At 39.7% G+C, this 18,375-nt stretch overlaps 1 protein-coding gene across 6 annotated transcripts in view; it reads right to left on the bottom strand.

The window, feature by feature from the left end:
* GRIA3 (glutamate ionotropic receptor AMPA type subunit 3) overlaps positions 1-18,375 on the bottom strand; it is a 296,831-nt gene that overhangs the window by 142,446 nt on the left and 136,010 nt on the right. For all 6 annotated transcript variants that reach the window (XR_009349843.1, XM_059156924.1, XM_059156925.1 and 3 more), the window contains one exon: positions 8,361-8,548. Coding sequence is in view for 5 of the 6 variants with exons in the window: in XM_059156924.1 (XP_059012907.1) it covers positions 8,361-8,548 (188 nt within the window). In the remaining variant the exon portion in view is untranslated. The remainder of the gene's footprint in view (positions 1-8,360; positions 8,549-18,375) is intronic.

Raw genomic sequence — 18,375 nt, 5'->3', positions numbered from 1 at the left:
TAAACTGAGGCAAGCTCAAATGGCCAGAAATTGAGTTTGTTCAGGAATAGCAGAAGAAGTACTATTCTAGGAAATGCAAACTGTAGCATGCTTCAGGTGAGTCTGTCTAGGGTATGGGGTAGGCAGTATTTGTGCACAAGGAGTGCAAAGAGTGAGGAAGTCTGGTCAGTGTCCCAGCAATAAGTTCATTGGCTTGAGGCTGAAAAGAGATTCTTGATGGATATTCATTGGTCAGGAGAGAGGTTCTGGTTTTCTGTGAAGTCAGGCATTTATGGGAGATTAGTCCTCTCAATTATTAAGTTTCATTTTCCTGAAGGCACATGCATGAGATTTTCCATTTCAGATCCTCTAGTTCCATTTCAGATTGAAATCCTTCACACACCCAAAGCTCTGCCGGCCATGCTCTTGAAATAGATCAGAATGCTCAAGGACTCAGGCTCTCTCCCAGGCCAGAGCTACTACTTGTGAGATTCACACAGTCTGCTGGGGCAGAGCAGGATGGGATGGAATCGGAGTCCTAAGCTCAGAACTCCTGCCTTGTGGCTGGATCCACCTGAAGCTGGGATGGGGTGGACCTGTCAAATTCTCCAAGAAGCCAAGGACAGCAAGTTGCCAGCCCCAAGCCTCACTTTTCTGACTTGGAGTTGCCAAGAAATTCCACATGTCTTCCAAAACTACATCATTCAAGTAGTGCAGAGGGAGGGAGCGCAGTTATCTGGAGAAACATATCTGCCAAGATTCTTTGCTTAGGGTGACTTGAGGAGGCCAATTGTAAACAAAATTAGTCATTTTTGGAACACATCTTCCTTATCCATTCGTCCGTTGAAGGGCATCTTGGTTCTTTCCATAGTTTGGCGACCGTGGCCATTGCTGCTATAAACATTGGGGTACAGATGGCCCTTCTTTTCACGACATCTGTATCTTTGGGGTAAATACCCAGGAGTGCAATGGTAGGGTCATAGGGAAGTTCTATTTTTAATTTCTTGAGGAATCTCCACACTGTTCTCCAAAGAGGCTGCACCAACTTGCATTCCCACCAACAGTATAAGAGGGTTCCCCTTTCTCCACATTCTCTCCGACACATGTTGTTTCCTGTTTTGTTAATTTTGGCCATTCTAACTGGAAGAGATTATGCTGAGTGAAATAAGTCAAGCAGAGAGAGTCAATTATCATATGGTTTCACTTATTTGTGGAGCATAACAAATATCATGGAGGACAAGGGGTGTTAGAGAGGAGAAGGGAGTTGGGGTAAATTAGAAGGGGAGGTGAATCATGAGAGACTATGGACTCTGAAAAACAATCTGAGGGGTTTGAAGTGGCGGGGGGTGGGAGGTTGGGGTACCAGGTGGTGGGTATTATAGAGGGCACAGATTGCATGGAGCACTGGGTGTGGTGAAAAAATAATGAATACTGTTTTTCTGAAAATAAATAAATTGAAAAAAAAATTAGTCGTTTTTCTCTTGTTTCCTATGGCATAAGTTGTCAATTTCTCCTTCATTGCTCCTGCCCTTGCCCTACTCCCCCTTAACCCCATAGGCCTTTGTGCCCTGATACGGGGAGTCCAGTTTGGCTTATGTGTCCCTCTCCCCTTTTTTCCTGATGTCTCACCAGCTACTAACTGTTCAAAAACTCCCAATACCCAAAAGACAAAAAATCCTGTCTCTGTGTTTTAGTGTTTGCAACATGGAGCTCAAGGTAGTGGCTCCTCTCACTTGGATTTAAGGGTGATATTGGGTAGGAGTGAAGAACATTCTCAAATCTAGCAGCTGAGAAAAGCTCAGCACCCACCTCAAACACTTATCCCTTGGGCATTTATACTTTCCCAGAACGAGTCCTATTTTATGCTTGGTTTTCTGGAGGTTAATGAAGGGAAGAGGAGCTGTCTTCCAGAATTTTCCTTCCTGAATTTTACATTCAGCTTATTCCCTAGCAAGAGAAGTAGGAAATAGGCAACATCTAGGGCAATTGGGGTAATATAATGGAGATTGTGGTTCTTTACCTGAGAATTACACACAGATGGGAATGCTAGTTGCTCTGATAACATATCTCTCACAATTTATTCCTACTTTTGAGGGGGCCCATTGCATAGGTTGTTTTGGTCCCATAAGTAAATGAACTTGTTTGTTATAAATGAGCTTTTCACCAAAGGGTGGGGTTAAGGGGCTTATTTTCAATTCCGTGTGTTAATGGAATATAGATCCTCATCAAGTGGAGAAAATATCTGTGAAATGCTTGTTGTTTATCAATGGTTGTTGTAAACAAAGCTGTTCTAGGCCTCATCAAGATGCTTATCTCTTACAAACTCTGGTTGAATCTACTTGGCTTGAAAACCTCAGTCAGACCCAAGGCTGATGAGTGCAGTGATTCACAGCCTTTGGAGTCAAACCCCCTGGGTTCAAATTATGGCTCCACCAGTTATTAGCTGCATGACCTCTATGTCTCAGTTTCCACATCTGTAAAATGGAGATAATATCCTCATATACCTTATAGGGCTAATATGAGGATTAACTCACATGAGATATATAAACATACATACCTACACACATTGATTAAAGTGGTATCTGGAACTTGGTAACCACTTGATCCCTATTTGTAATTAAAAATGCCCAGTTGTCATAGGTGGTTGAAGGTTTTAATGCCTTTAATTATTTTAAATGATATTGAAAAATCTAGTTAATTCTCAGGTAGTCCTTGAGCTTATCAGTCACTGTGTGTTACCCAATGTTATACTGGTAAGGAAAATAGAGAGGTTGTCTAACGTGCTAAACTCATATTAGTGAGACCGGAGGCTAGGTCTTAAAACTCTGTTCTCATCTTGAGACCTTAGATTGAACTGATATCTTGGAAAATCCACGAAGACACTGAGCAACAACATTCCCTCAGCAACTAATTTTTGCAAGCATGAAGACTTCCTTCTAGTGGACAAACAACTATGGTTACTGGTTATTGAGTGCCTACTGGATGCAAGCGCTGTGCCAGGTGCTCTCCACAGATCCGTCAGATCTTATCTGATCCTCATAACACATGAGGATCACATGAAAGGAAGGGAGTGGAATGGTCTTTCAAGATAAGAAAGTTGAGCCTCAAAGAAATTAAGTCACTTTTTTCAAAGTCATGCAAAAGAGAAATAATAGAGCTAGGATTTGAAGTCAAGCCTATCTGATTACCAGGCTGGTGTTTATTCAACTCTTACCATAAACAAAATCTTCCAGAAAGAGGGAATGCTAACACAAACTGTCTCGTGGACTGGTATGTCAGCTAAATGTTCCATAAGGAACGTTGAGAGTTAGGGCTGGGGCAAAGGGGGAGAAAACAGAGGGGAGCAACTGGATGGTACCACTCTGTGCTGAGTGGAGAGTGAGGCCAGGAGTAGGCATAAGGCTATCTAACATTTTTAATTCACTTGACCTAGGTCTAGCCATAGGCAACAGTGCTCTAGTGACCCCAATTGCTACATACACTTTGGAGTGAGCACGGCCTCTTTTGTGTGATAGCCTCATACTTTAGAAAGGCCCCTAATAGTGTTCATCTTGCTTAAATTGTTACTTTTAGAGACCTGACTTCCTAACTTGGATGTTTCATTCTTAAAATTACTGTCTTTGAAGTGACAGAGTTCTCAAATGAAAGGAGCCTGAAGGATTGACCTGCTTTAGGATTCTGTCCTTAAGAAGTGTTCCTTTCACATCATCCACAATGAGGTGATTTTTGCCTGAAATATTTCCAGGAGAAATCATATAATCTGTATTTTTCCTGAGAGTAGCACATTGCCACAAATTGGTTTGGGCCCCACAAAGTTTGCATATGCCATAATTCAAATAGGGGCTAACCTGAGATTTCCCTTTGAATTATCTATGAAAATAATTAAAACACAATAAAGCCCTAAGGGGGATGTTTAAATGCCTTTAAAGAGACAAACTTTTAGATATCCAATGGAAAGGCAACTTGGGAAATACCCTTATCTGTTCATTAAAATAAATCTTCTAAAATGTTATTTACTTGGCAACAGACAGGATTAGCTCAGAATATTAGTCTGTTCTCAAAAACAATCTTAAAACTTTCTAGATTTGACTTTTTCCTACTCTGGAATAGCCCCACATCCATATTGCCTCAACTGGTGAGCTTTTACTTTCTTCCGGTTTCTTCTCTCCTTGTAATGAGTCCTTTTAAATTTTGACTCTCTCTCTAGTCCTAGTTAAGCTCATTTGCTCTGGTCTTGTCCTCAGGCAGGCAGAGTGGTTTGGCCAGTGTCCTCTTTATGATAACTCTTTATACTTGAGGATGGTGATGAAACTGCCTTTTAGTTCTCTTTCACCAGCCTTAACAGCCCAAACACCAGGTAGCCTTTCCTTATAGGGCCCATTTTCTAATGCTTTAATCATTTTTTGCTGCTCCACTCTGGATCTTCTCCCATTGCTTTGCAAGTGTTTTACAACATAATCTGATGAACAAACCTAATCTAGGATTTGGCTTTGACTAAATATTTAATAAATGACTTAGAAATTAAGGAAAGTCGGTCAGTGTAGGGGCAAGAGCACTGGACTAGGAGTGAGAAGACCTGAGTTTCGTCCCTGCTTTGCCACTTACTAGGAAAGAGCGGAGCACCACATTTGGACAAATCATGGAAGTGTCACAAAGTGTCCATTTATCATCTGTTAATTTGGGATATACACATCTGCCCTGCCTGCCTCCCATAGTGATGCTCAAATGAGATAATGTATGTGAAAACACGTCATTCAGCACCAAAGCACTACCCAAACACCATGTGTCAGACATCTTCTAAAAGCTTTGCCTATATTATTAAGTCATTAATGGGCAGTTACCATTCCCATTTTACAACCAGGAAATGGAGGCACAGAGAGTTGAACAACTTGCCCCGGGTCACCCACCTAGTGACAGCATCCATGCTGACTGGCTCCAAAGTCCACGTTCTGAAACTCTCTGTTCTGCTGCCTCCCCAAATAAAGTTAAAATGTGGAACAGAGCCATATCATGTTATGGGCCCAGACTTTTAAAAGCAGTCCACATGTATATGCTACGGGGAGGAAGGATCTACTCTGTCACAGGGAGGTAAGTCCATGAGAGGCAACCTTTTCCAAAGTGAATGTTTAGATTTGTCATTGCAGGAAGGCAGCTGTCCACCAACAAGGAGGGCCTCATGAACACAGTACAGTAATAGGAATGCTGTATCTGGTCAGGTCAGTGCTTCATTCAGCCTAGTACACCTAAATCTTCCTGTACAAAGTGCTCTTCATTTTTAGATTCAAAATCCGCAGTTTCTAAATATTCTCTGTGAACCCTGACTATCTTTCATCGTTTCTTTCATCTGTCTCTAGGTCTTTTTTCTATGTTAATTCTTAGAGGTGTTAAGTGTGAATACTTCCCTTAGAGTTGAACTGTTAAATAGTGATATTAGTACCTCTTTTGAGTCTTTTTTTTTTTTTTTTCTGCTGTTGTCTGAGAGTTGGAAAGAGTTCAAGAAAAAGCTTTGGAAAGACATGTTACCTGTTAGAAGAATTCTATTAGAATTCTTGTTAGAAGAATTCCTGTTAGAAGAATTCGTATTTACCCTCTAAGGGTTTGAACATTCACAGGGAAATCAGAACCTATATCATAAAATGGGGAGATTATGCTATATAGCACTATATTGGAGACCTGTTTATATTTGAAAAATTGCACCATATTGATGTCTTTTCATTCACACCCATGGGATATAGAGTACAATACAAACTTTATGCCAAAATCAAATCTGCAGGGATTTATGTTATGTTGGTGTAACAAGCTCTTCTACCCCAGACAGTGGCATGAAGTATCATTTGTGGTTTTCTTTTATGAAAATCACCTCAATCAAAGTTGAAAACACCTTTAGAGGATATGGCCATATTTTATAAGAACATGGTAATGATTGAATTATAAATGCCATCATTCTAACCAGGATCTGTATTGTGAATTAGGATAAATTTGTCAAAAGAATGGTTAGGAACCAACAAAAAAAGTGACATCTCTGTATCTTAACATTCAGTTAATTTTTTCAAATTTTCCCCTAAAGAAGCATTATGTTGAATTTGTTGCTTAATTTAAATAATTTGTTTAATGAGAAATCTATTTTTATATAAAAAATAAATTATGGCGAATTTATGATATCATCAGGTATAGGTTTGAGCAGAGAACCCCCATCTTGAACCTTTAGGAAATGTGTGCTTTAGTAATCTTATGTGGCTGCAGGCAATTTTTTGCCTCTTGTTGGAAGCACTGCAAAATCATAGTGAAACTTACTAAGAATGTGCTGGTTCAATATTCATTCATTCATCCATCCATTCATTCATCCACCCACCCATCCATCACTATGTGCCAGGTACTCTTTTGGACACTGGAAATATGACTGTGAATAAGACAATTGTGGCACCTACCTCATAGTAGGAGAAATTCCTTAAATGGCAGAGAAAACATTGAGTTGGTAGTTCTATAACAATTCTTTGAAAGAGGGGAAAAGAATAAGTGAAATGAACTCTTTAGCCTTACCTGGATGTTGCTAAAACCTTTCTTTGAACCTTGTTCAGAAAAATTGTATAGGAAGTATATTGAGGGATACTGTGAATGCACATATAGAAGAAAGGAAGATAGAAAGTGATACATGAAAAGAGAGAAATGGGTTTTTGAATAATGTTAGCTTAGTTTTCCTGAAAGCTTGGTAATAATGACTTTTTTTTTTCCAGACATAACAGTTTATGTCTCTTGGAGCAATTACACCAATCATGGGAGATAGAGCATGCTTTATTTTCCCCTGTGATGTAGATGAGAAAACTGAGGCACAGATATTTTCATTGTTCAAGACCACACAGCTACATAAAATTCAGAGCTCCACCCACTGCGTTTTCTATTACATCATGCTGAAAAATCCCAACCTCCAGTGTAAGACCCTACAAAACCTAGAAGACTTAACTGAATATGACATATTCAAGAAACCAAAGTTCCTGATACAAAAGAAGGAAAACAAAGTACAACAAGGAAGATGTTCCTGTGCTTTAGGCTATTAAGTAGGTCACCCACTAAAAGGCTATTTTGGTATAAAATTTTAGAGGGCATGTAGTACATATACCACCATCACTGACCTGATTCTTCACTTTCAAGATCTAAGAAAATCAAAGGCTTTTTTTTTTTTTTTTTTAGAAGGGAGGGGTGGATCATTTGGATAGCTCAAGAGAATGTTAGTTGGGAAATTTGATTTAGCCAGGGTATGCTCTAGATTTCCTGTGAGATGCGTTTCACTAGAGGTGATGCCGTTCTCAGGAAGGGGGTGGCTTCATATCTCCATGATGCAGGCTCAGCAATTTCACTCCTCCTTCCTCTCTTTCTCAATCTCTCTCCCTCCATTTCTCTCTCCTCTTCCTTTCCCTTCCCTATTATTATTATTATTATTATCATTATTATTTGCATTGTCTTCTTATGGGGGATATCTGACATATTGTTAATATTTAATTTGCTATAAAAACAGCTCTCCCAGTCAATGGCTGCTCACTATAATTTCAATCTCCAAAGCTGTTTTGGCCCCAGGTACATTGGGATCGAATTAAAATGGAAATGTTTCCTCTACAGTTTTGTTTATGGCAGCACAGGCACTCTGTTATTAACTGGAAAATTGAGACTTCTAAGGAAAATAATAAACTTTCACGACATTTCAATTTGAAACAGAGTATTCATCTGGCTTAGGGTGAAACATTTTTTCCAATATTTTTTAGTCTTAAATTTAAATACCCAAGCTTGGTAATGAAAACATTTGGGCTCATTGAATTGTATTCTTCCCCCAATCCAATTCTTTTTCAATTCGTTCACATTTTAAAAGCCATAAACACTTTTTTTCTCTTGTATGTCATCTTACAAAAGGGTCTAAATTACGTGTACACATTCTCTCTGTCTTTCTCTGGAACCGGAGGACTATTCTACAAAAATATCCACAAATTCGAACCTAGGGAGGACTCCATTGACACTCTGCAACTACCCGCGCCCCAGGAAACAAAACCCTTCCCTTCTGTCCTGCCTAATCCCTTGTCTGGTCAGCGCTGGGAGGAAGGTATGGAAAAAGAAGGGGATTACTTTGAAGTAGTCAGCGATCTAGAAACAGAAGTGTGATAGGTAGCATTAAATTGCAGAGACTTCCAGATTAATTATGGTATGCAATTTTCAACAGCTTAGTTTTTTTTTTTTTTCCTGCAGCCACTGGGGAAGAAAAAAGATTAGAGAAACTATCAAAAACTGTTGGCCTATCTAGTCTGTTGGCTATTTAATTTATTAGCAGATATGGGAGCTGCCTAAGGTTTATGATTTAGCGTGTTGGTTGGGGGTGGAATAAATCTCAAATGTACCTGTTCCAAAATTGTGTTAATCCTTTCGACTTCACAGTCAATCAGGTATCGTTTTTCCTGCCTCCTGTCCATTTCTTCAATGATGCGCCGGAATTCTTGGACGTCTTTTATGTTTCCCACAGATCTGGCTGTCACTTGCCAGTTGTTTTGCACTGCTGCTTCCATAATCGCTTGGAGAATGGAAAATCCTGAAAGAAGAAAAACGATGATGTTTTTCTTTTTAAACTCTTCCTGTATTAAAGGTTCTATGTGTCTTTATTATAGTCCGTTGGGTCCCTTCATATCTTACACACTGTGGGAAGCAGGCTTACTCATGACTCCAGACTTGACCATCCAGACAGTCAGCATCTCTATCTTTATTTTTAAAAAGATTTTATTTATTTATTTATGAGATAGAATGAGCAGGGGAGAGGGAGAAGCAGACTCTCCACTGAGAAGGGATCTCCCGAGATCATGACCTGGGAGGGAGATGATTACCCGAATGAGCCACCCGGGCACCCTCTATATTGATTTAAGGAAGATTCTACAACTCGTGGGCACCAAGCTGGGCTAGATTCAAGCAATCATAGCTGAATTATAGTACCTAGCTATTTTGATTGACATGCATTATCAAAAACATCTATGGAATGAATGCTAAAGCTTTTTCCTTGTTTTTGGCCTCAATGTTTCCTGTTGCAGCTCCCGTTTTGATCTTCCACTAAACATTTTTTCGGAACGAGATAGTGTATGTAGAGATAGAACCTTATAACATGGTTGGTTCTTACATGATTATGACTATCCAGCAAGATAAATTATGTCTCTCAAGTAAAAGAACTAAGAAAACCTGACACACACAATTTCTAACAAAGGTATCATACTAGTCCTTTGATCCTAGAATTATAAAAAAGTCCAATCATGTTAAGTCTTCCTCAGTTCTTCCCCTTTTTAAATTAAATTTACTAGGGATTATTGGTTCCTTTTTAGTTAATTTACATCTGACAACTATTAACTACTAACACCCTGGATCTATGCTGAATGGGAAAGATGGAAAAGATGTGATGTTTGAATTCTGGGCAACGCTTTTGGAGGTGGGGTTTGAGAAGTTGGGAAGAGCAGTATGTCTTAAAGCAGAATAGCACAGGGTTTTCTATTTACTGGTCTTTTCAAGTACTTATGTCTCTAATATTATATCAGGTCTATATTTTTGCTTCTGGTAGGAATTCATAATCTGAGTGTAATTTCATTGAGTATAGATATCATTTTTGGAGGATCCAGTCAAAAGCAGCTCCCTTCTTCCCATAAATTTAATTGTTTTCCATTTATATTTAGGCAATAACTAATGGAAATGGGTAACGGGAGTGATCTGCAAAGCCAGAATGATCTGTGGCATGACCCTTTGGCCAGTGGAGCGATGGAGGACAGACGAAGATCACGTGCCCTTTGAACACATTCCAGGACCCGTCCTGTAATGTAAGCAAGCTATGGTCGGGAATCTTCATCACAGCACCATAGAAAATGGTATTGACATTTGGAGAGCATGCTTTAGGGAGATGGCAGCAGTGACTCAGCCGGTCATTATGACTCCTTTGTGTGCTGGGTGTATGCAGGAAGAAGATCACAAATGAGACCCAAGAACTTGGTAATTTCCAAATGAGCAATTTCAGCATAGGAGCTCAAAATTACAGATCAGAGTAAATTACCATTGCTTTAAATGTTAATTCTTACTCTTTTTAAACCAACCACGCATATTTATTTCTCAGATTTACATTTTTGTGTGGGTTTTCTGTGTGCTCTCTGCTTCAGTGGGACTTGAGGGCACATGGTGGGCCAAAGCATGGGATTAAAAAATAAACAGGAAGAAGGAGATTAAAATATTTGAAAATCTTTCTTAAGCAGTGTACAATAAAGTCTCATTGTTTTGAATCCTACTAATTAAGAATTTATGAAATTCAGCAAGGACGAGGTTGAATTTTACTTCTGTACTATTATGAAGAAAGTATGGCTGAATAATAATGGAAAGGAAACGACATCAGGAAGTCTCTGATATGTTCAAACTTTTTAAAAGATCCTTTAGCAAAGGACAAGGTTTTTTGAGTATTGAGTCAAAATCTACTTTTTTTTTTTTTTTTAAAAAGATTTTATCTATTTGAGAGAGACAGGGATAGCAAGCGAGTACATGAATGGGGAGGAGAGGGAGAATCAGTCTTCCTGTTCTGGGAACAGGAAGCTGGGAGCTGGATGTGGGGCTTAATCCCAGGACCCCAGGATCATGATCTGAGCCGAAGGAAGATGCTTAACTGACTGAGCCACCCAGGTACCCCATCAAAATCTGTACTCCTACCATTTCTATTTTCTAGTCCTATTTCACTACTTAGAGTGACACAGAGAACTTTAATCTCTTTTCCATATGGCAGTCCACATTTTAAAAAAATTTTTTATAACTTTAAAAAAATCTAATCAATCAATTAATTAATTAATTTTTAAAATAGACATATAATGTATTTTTATCCCCAGGGGTACAGGTCTGTGAATCACCAGGTTTACACACTTCACAGCACTCACCATAGCACATACCCTCTCCAATGTCCATAACCCCACCCCCCTCTCCCAACCTCCCTCCCCCTAGCAACCCTCTGTTTGTTTTGTGAGATTAAGAGTCACTTATGGTTTGTCTCCCTCCCAAGCCCATCTTGTTTCATTGATTCTTCTCCTACCCCCTTAACCCCCCATGTTGCGTCTCCACTTCCTCATATCAGGGAGATCGTATGATAGTTGTCTTTCTCCGGTTGACTTATTTCGCTAAGATGATACCCTCTAGTTCCATCCATGTCATCACAAATGATAACATTTCATTTCTTTTGATGGCTGCATACATTTTTTAATGACAGATAATGTATCTTCCCTTATTTTTCTTTTCTTCAGACAAGAGATGTCCCAATACTACAATAGTTATTTTTACAACATGATGATAAGTTCCCTCACTGTTCAGTCTCTCTCTTATGGTTATTTGTCAATATTTTATTGACCTGGATAAATCAGATGTGATCTGACCAGTGTGGATGACAATGGGATTATTGCCTGCTTTGATTTGGGCTGTTATTTTGGCAGCCTAGGATTGTTAATATTTTTATTTATTTAAAAAATGTTTAAGGATTTTATTTATTTGAGAGAGAGTACCAACGAGAGAGCACAGGCAGGGGGAGTGGTAGAGGGAGAAAAGGCAGAGGGAGAAAAGCAGACTGACCACTGAGCAGGAAGCCTGATGCAAAGGCTTCATTCCAGAATCCTGAGATCATGACCTGAGCTGAAGGCAGATGCTCAACAGACTGAGACAGCCAGGTGCCCCAGGATTGCTAATATTTTTTTAAAATTTAATTTAATTTTTTCAGTGTTCCAAGATTCATTGTTTATGTACCACACTCAGTGCTCCATGCAATATGTGCCCTCCTTAATATCCACCACCAGGCCCTCCCAACCCCCAATACCCCTCCCCTCCAAAACCCTCAGTTTGTTTCTCAGAGTCTACAGTCTCTCATGGTTCATTTTCCCCTCCGATTTCCCCCCCTCACTTCTCTCCTTCACCCAATGTCCTCTGTGTTACTCCTTATGCTCCATAAGTAAGTGTAACCATATGATAATTGACTGTCTCTGCTTGACTTATTCACTCAGCATAATCTCCTCCAGTCTCGTCCATGTTGATACAAGAGTTGGGTATTCATCCTTTCTGATGGAGGCATAATACTCCATTGTATATATGGACCATATCTTCTTTAACCATTCATCTGTTGAAGGACATCTTGGCTCTTTCCACAGTTTGGTGACTGTGGCCATTGCTGCTATGAACATTGGGGTAAAGATGGCCCTTCTTTTCACTACATCTGTATCTTTGGGGTAAATACCCAGTAGTGCAATTGCAGGGTCATAGGGTTAGCTCTATTTTTAATTTCTTAAGGAACATCCACACTATTTTCCAAAGTGGCTGCACCAACTTGCATTTTCACCAACAGTGTAAGAGGGTTCCCCTTTCTCCATATCCTCTCCAACACTACTGTTTTATTAATTTTGGCCATTCTAACTGGGGTAAGGTGGTATCTCAATGTGGTTTTGATTTGAATCTCTCTGAAGGGTGGGTCAACATTCGCAAATCAATCAATGTGATAGAACAAATCAGTAATAGAAAAGAGAAGAACCACATGGGCCTTTCAATTGATGCAGAAAAAGCATTTGACAAGATGCAGCATCCGTTCCTGATTAAAACACTTGAAAGTATAGGGATACAGGGAACAGTCCTCAACTTCATAAAATCTATCTATGAAAAACCCACAGCAAATATCATTTTCAATGGGGAAAAGCTGGCAGCCTTCCCTTTGAGATCAGGAACACGACAAGGATGCCCACTCTGGACACTGTTGTTCAACATAGTACTAGAAGTCTTAGCAATTAGACAACAAAAAGAAATAAAAGGTATTCAAATTGGCAAAGAAGAAGTCAAACTCTCTCTCTTTGCAGATGACATGATACTTTTTATGGAAAACCCAAAGGACTCCACCTCCAATCTACTAGAACTCATACAGCAATTCAGTAATGTGGCAGGATACAAAGTCACTGCACAAAAATTAGTTGCTTTCTTATACACTAACAATGAAAATATAGAAAGGGAAATTAGAGAATCGATTCCATTTATGATAGCACTGAGAACCATAAGATACCTAAACAAAGAATACCTAAACCAGAATAAACCTAAACAAAGAGGTAAAGGATCTGTGCTTGAGGAACTACAGAACACTCATGAAAGACATTGGAGAAGACACAAAAAGATGGAAAAGCATTCCATGCTCATGGATTGGAAGAATAAACATTGTTAAATTGTCCATACTGCCTAGAGCAATCTATACTTTCAATGCCATCCCGATCAAAATACCAGTGGCGTTTTTCAAAGAGCTGGAACAAAGAAATCTAAAAATTTTAAAAAGATTTTATGTATTTACTTGACAGACAGAGATCACAAGTAGGTAGAGAGGCAGGCAGAGAGAGAGAGAGAGGAAGAAGTAGGCTCCTCACGGAGCAGAGAGCCTGATGTGGGGCTTGATCCCAGGACCCTGGGATCATGATCTGAGCCGAAGGCAGAAATCTAAAATTTGAATGGAACCAGAAGAGACCCTGAATTGCTAAGGAAATGTTGAAAAAGAAAAACAGAACTGGGGGGTATCATGTTGCCTGATTTTAAGCTTTACTACAAAGCTGTGATCACCAAGACAGCATGATACTGGCACAAAACAGACACATAGACCAGTGGAACAGAGTAGAGAGCCCAAATATGGACCCTCAACTTTATGGTCAAATAATCTTCAACAAAGCAGGAAAAAATATCCAGTGGAAAAAAGACAGTCTCTTCAATAAATGGTGCTGGAAAAATTAGACAGCTATGTGTAGAAAAATGAAACTTGACCATTCTCTTACACCATACACAAAGATAAACTTAAAATGGTTAAAAGACCTCAATGTGAGGAAGGAATCCATCAAAATCCTAGAGGACACCATAGGAAGTAACCTCTTCGACACTGGCCACAGCAACTTCTTTCAAGATATGTCTCCAAAGGCAAAGGAAACAAAAGCGAAAATGAACTTTTGGGACTTTATCAAGATCAAAAGCTTCTGCACAGCAAACAGTCAGCAAAACAAAGAGGCAACCCATGAATGGGAGAAGATACTCGCAAATGACAATACAGACAAAGGGCTGATATCCAAGATCTATAAAGAACTCCTCAAACTCAACACACACAAAACAGATAATCACACCAAAAATGGGCAGAAGACATGAACAGATATATCTTCAAAGAAAACATCAAATGGATTGCTAATATTTTTAAATCGCCACATTATACTATTAATTGACACCAAGCTCGGATTCAATTAAAACATGTTGGTTCTCACCATAAAAGCTTTGCCATGTAACAGCTCATTTACCATGTATCAAAATTTGTTCCATTCCGACCTGCTTTTGTCTCCCTTTCTTTAATTCCTCACCTCATACTAGTTTGTATTTCTCTTCTGTTTTTACATTCACTCAAATCTGGAAGATGGTTTTGCACATGTATCCAGTACTCTCATTGTTACCTGCTCAAGGCAACTATACCGGTGTCTCTTTTTCTGCTACCTATAGACCTTTGTGGATGACTTTCCTCCCTCATGAAGCTTTCCTAACTGAACTCTCACTCATTTCTCCAGAGATGAGTAGGCTTAAAAGTAAAGGAAATCAGTTCTAAGTAACAAAGAAGTTGATTAGGAGGACTGTATGACACAATTCCGGACTTCAAGCTCTATTACAAAGCTGTCATCATCAAGACAGCATGGTACTGGCACAAAAACAGACACATAGATCAATGGAACAGAATAGAGAGCCCAGAAATAGACCCTCAAATCTATGGTCAACTAATCTTCGACAAAGCAGGAAAGAATGTCCAATGGAAAAAAGACAGCCTTTTCAATAAATGGTGTTGGGAAAATTGGACAGCCACATGCAGAAAAATGAAATTGGACCATTTCCTTACACCACACACAAAAATAGACTCAAAATGGATGAAGGATCTCAATGTACGAAAGGAATCCATCAAAGTCCTTGAGGAGAACACGGGCAGCAACCTCTTTGACCTCTGCCGCAGCAACATCTTCCTAGGAACAACGCAAAAGGCAAGGGAAGCAAGGGAAAAAATGAACTACTGGGATTTCATCAAGATCAAAAGCTTTTGCACAGCAAAGGAAACAGTTAACAAAATCAAAAGACAACTTACAGAATGGGAGAAGATATTTGCAAACGACATATCAGATAAAGGACTAGTGTCCAGAATCTATAAAGAACTTAGCAAACTCAACACCCAAAGAACAAATAATCCAATCAAGAAATGGGCAGAGGACATGAACAGACATTTCTGCAAAGAAGACATCCAGATGGCCAACAGACACATGAAAAAGTGCTCCATATCACTCGGCATCAGGGAAATACAAATCAAAACCACAATGAGATATCACCTCACACCAGTCAGAATGGCTAAAATCAACAAATCAGGAAATGACAGATGCTGGCGAGGATGCGGAGAAAGGGGAACCCTCCTACACTGTTGGTGGGAATGCAAGCTGGTGCAGCCACTCTGGAAAACAGCATGGAGGTTCCTCAAAATGTTGAAAATAGAACTGCCCTATGACCCAGCAATTGCACTATTGGGTATTTACCCTAAAGATACAAATGTAGTGATCCAAAGGGACACATGCACCCGAATGTTTATAGCAGCAATGTCCACAATAGCCAAACTATGGAAAGAACCTAGATGTCCATCAACAGATGAATGGATCAAGAAGATGTGGTATATATACACAATGGAATACTATGCAGCCATCAAAAGAAATGAAATCTTGCCATTTGCAACAACATGGATGGAACTAGAGCGTATCATGCTTAGCGAAATAAGTCAAGCAGAGAAAGACAACTATCATATGATCTCCCTGATATGAGGAAGTGGTGATGCAACATGGAGGCTTAAGTGGGTAGAAGAAGAATAAATGAAACAAGATGGGATTGGGAGGGAGACAAACCATAAGTGACTCTTAATCTCACGAAACAAACTGAGGGTTGCCGGGGGGAGGGGGTTTGGGAGAAGGGGGTGGGATTATGGACATTGGGGAGGGTATGTGATTTGGTGAGTGCTGTGAAGTGTGTAAACCTGGTGATTCACAGACCTGGGGATAAAAATATATGTATATAAAAAATATATGTTTATAAAAAAAAAAAAAAAAAAAAAAAAAAAATGGCCTAATGTCTCGATAACAGAAGAAAGGACTTCTGAGTATACTTTTATGGAGAAGAAAGCTGAGAATAGCACTTATACTATAATTCTATTTTTGTAAAGAAAAGCCTCATCTATTTGTATATGTATAGGAAGAATTCAAAGGAGTTGGCAGTAGTTATCTCTGAGGTTTGGGATTACCAATAAGTCCTATTTGCACCACTCCTTATTTATGGAATGTTTGACTATCCTAAAAGAATGAGTTATTATTTTCTGTAAGCACAACAACAATAAAAATGAAAAACTATGGGGTGCCTGGGTGGCTCAGTGGGTTAAGCCTCTGCATTCAGCTCGGGTCATGATCTCAGGGTCATGGGATCGAGTCCTGCATCGGGCTCTCTGCTCGGCAGGGAGCCTGCTTCCTCCTCTCTCTCTGCTTTCCTCTCTGCCTACTTGTGATTTCTGTCTGTAAAATAAATAAATAATCTTAAAAAAAAGATGAAAAAATATGATTCATGCTGTCTTCTCTGAAGGTAAGCTCCTGGAAGACACAGGTGACAGATGAGCATAGCTTTGTATGCTGCCTACTGCCACCAATAAGTGGTCTCTTAAGAAACACTGATTTCATAAATCTTTGTGTACTTTTGTTCTTTGAATCACGTGAGTGCCCTACCTATTCAAAACTTAAATTGAGAAAACCCCTGATTTTTTTTTTTTTTTTTTATTTTTTATTTTTTATAAACATATATTTTTTATATACATATATTTTTATCCCCAGGTCTGTGAATCACCAGGTTTACACACTTCACAGCACTCACCAAATCACATACCCTCCCCAATGTCCATAATCCCACCCCCTTCTCCCCAACCCCCTCCCCCCGGCAACCCTCAGTTTGTTTTGTGAGATTAAGAGTCACTTATGGTTTGTCTCCCTCCCAATCCCATCTTGTTTCATTTATTCTTCTACCCACTTAAGCCTCCATGTTGCATCACCACTTCCTCATATCAGGGAGATCATATGATAGTTGTCTTTCTCTGCTTGACTTATTTCGCTTTTTTTAATGATCTGGCATCTGGGCCCTTCTGGGCAATGAGCCTTGCTTATATTTTCTCAGCAAGTCAGCACTATGGCTTCATACTGCAGTGTTTTTCACCATGCAGAGTTTCCCTGTGTCCACTGGGGCACATGGCCACGTACTTGACAGCCCTGGGGGCAATGATCACCTCAACTTAAAGATTTTTATTTATTTATTTGACAGAGATCACAAGTAGACAGAGAGGAAGGCAGAGAGAGAGAGGAAGGGAAGCAGGCTCCCTGCTGAGCAGAGAGCCCGATGCTGGGCTTGATCCCAGGACCCTGGGATCATGACCTGAGCCGAAGGCAGCGGCTTAACCCACTGAGCCACCCAGGCACCCCAACCTCAATTTAGTATATATCTGTGAGTAACCTCCCCCAAAGCTCTTACTTGTTTTCGTACCTAATTTATTATATAGTTTGACTGTTCCCTGTTGCAGTTGCCCGAAGAGAGTAAATATGAGTTTGAGGGTGGAAAAAAAAAAAAAGAAAAAGAAAAGTTCGTTGCTGGAGACAGAGTCAAAGCAGGCGTTGGTGCTTGTAGGAGGTGAGGTGCTTAACAAAGCCCTGGCTTTTTAAAAATAAGCCTGCTGTTTTAGCAGCTTTAGAATTGTCCTCCACTCTGTGTGAGCTTTGGCATGCCCAACTGAAAGCTACTTTTGTTTGAGCAGCATATTCTCTCATCTTGATTCCAGACCACTGTTGCTGTCCACCTTCTTTTTCTTCTTCATTTTATTTTTTAAAAAATATTTTCTTTATTTATTTGAGACAAAGAGCGAGAACAAGAGATGCGGAGAAAGAGAGGAAGAAGGGGATGGAAAAAAAGAGAGAAATAGAAAGAGAAAGAGAGAGAAGCAAATTCTCCACTGAGTAGGAAGTCTGACGTGGAGCTTGATCCCAGGACCCGGAGATCATGAACTGATCCAAAGGCAGATGCTTCACTGACTGAGTCACCTAGGCACCCCTTCTTCCTCATTTTAAAGACTGGATGTTACCACAGGTAACTGGGCGAATGCTGGATTGTCTTCTGTGTTCAACCAAGATAATGCAGGAAGCAGGACAGTAGAGGGGCGGCAAGGTGATTATGGATAAAGAACCAGCCCAAACTATGAACCTCCAGTTCAATCCTACTGGACTGGTCCCTGGGCCACCCTTGCTAAACAAGGAAGCCATTGTGGGG

Source organism: Mustela lutreola, chromosome X, assembly GCF_030435805.1.
Source record: "Mustela lutreola isolate mMusLut2 chromosome X, mMusLut2.pri, whole genome shotgun sequence".
NCBI classification, from domain to species: Eukaryota; Metazoa; Chordata; class Mammalia; order Carnivora; family Mustelidae; genus Mustela; species Mustela lutreola.
The sequence above is the reverse complement of the archived record's forward strand: the minus strand, read 5'-3'. Positions and strand labels throughout refer to the sequence as shown.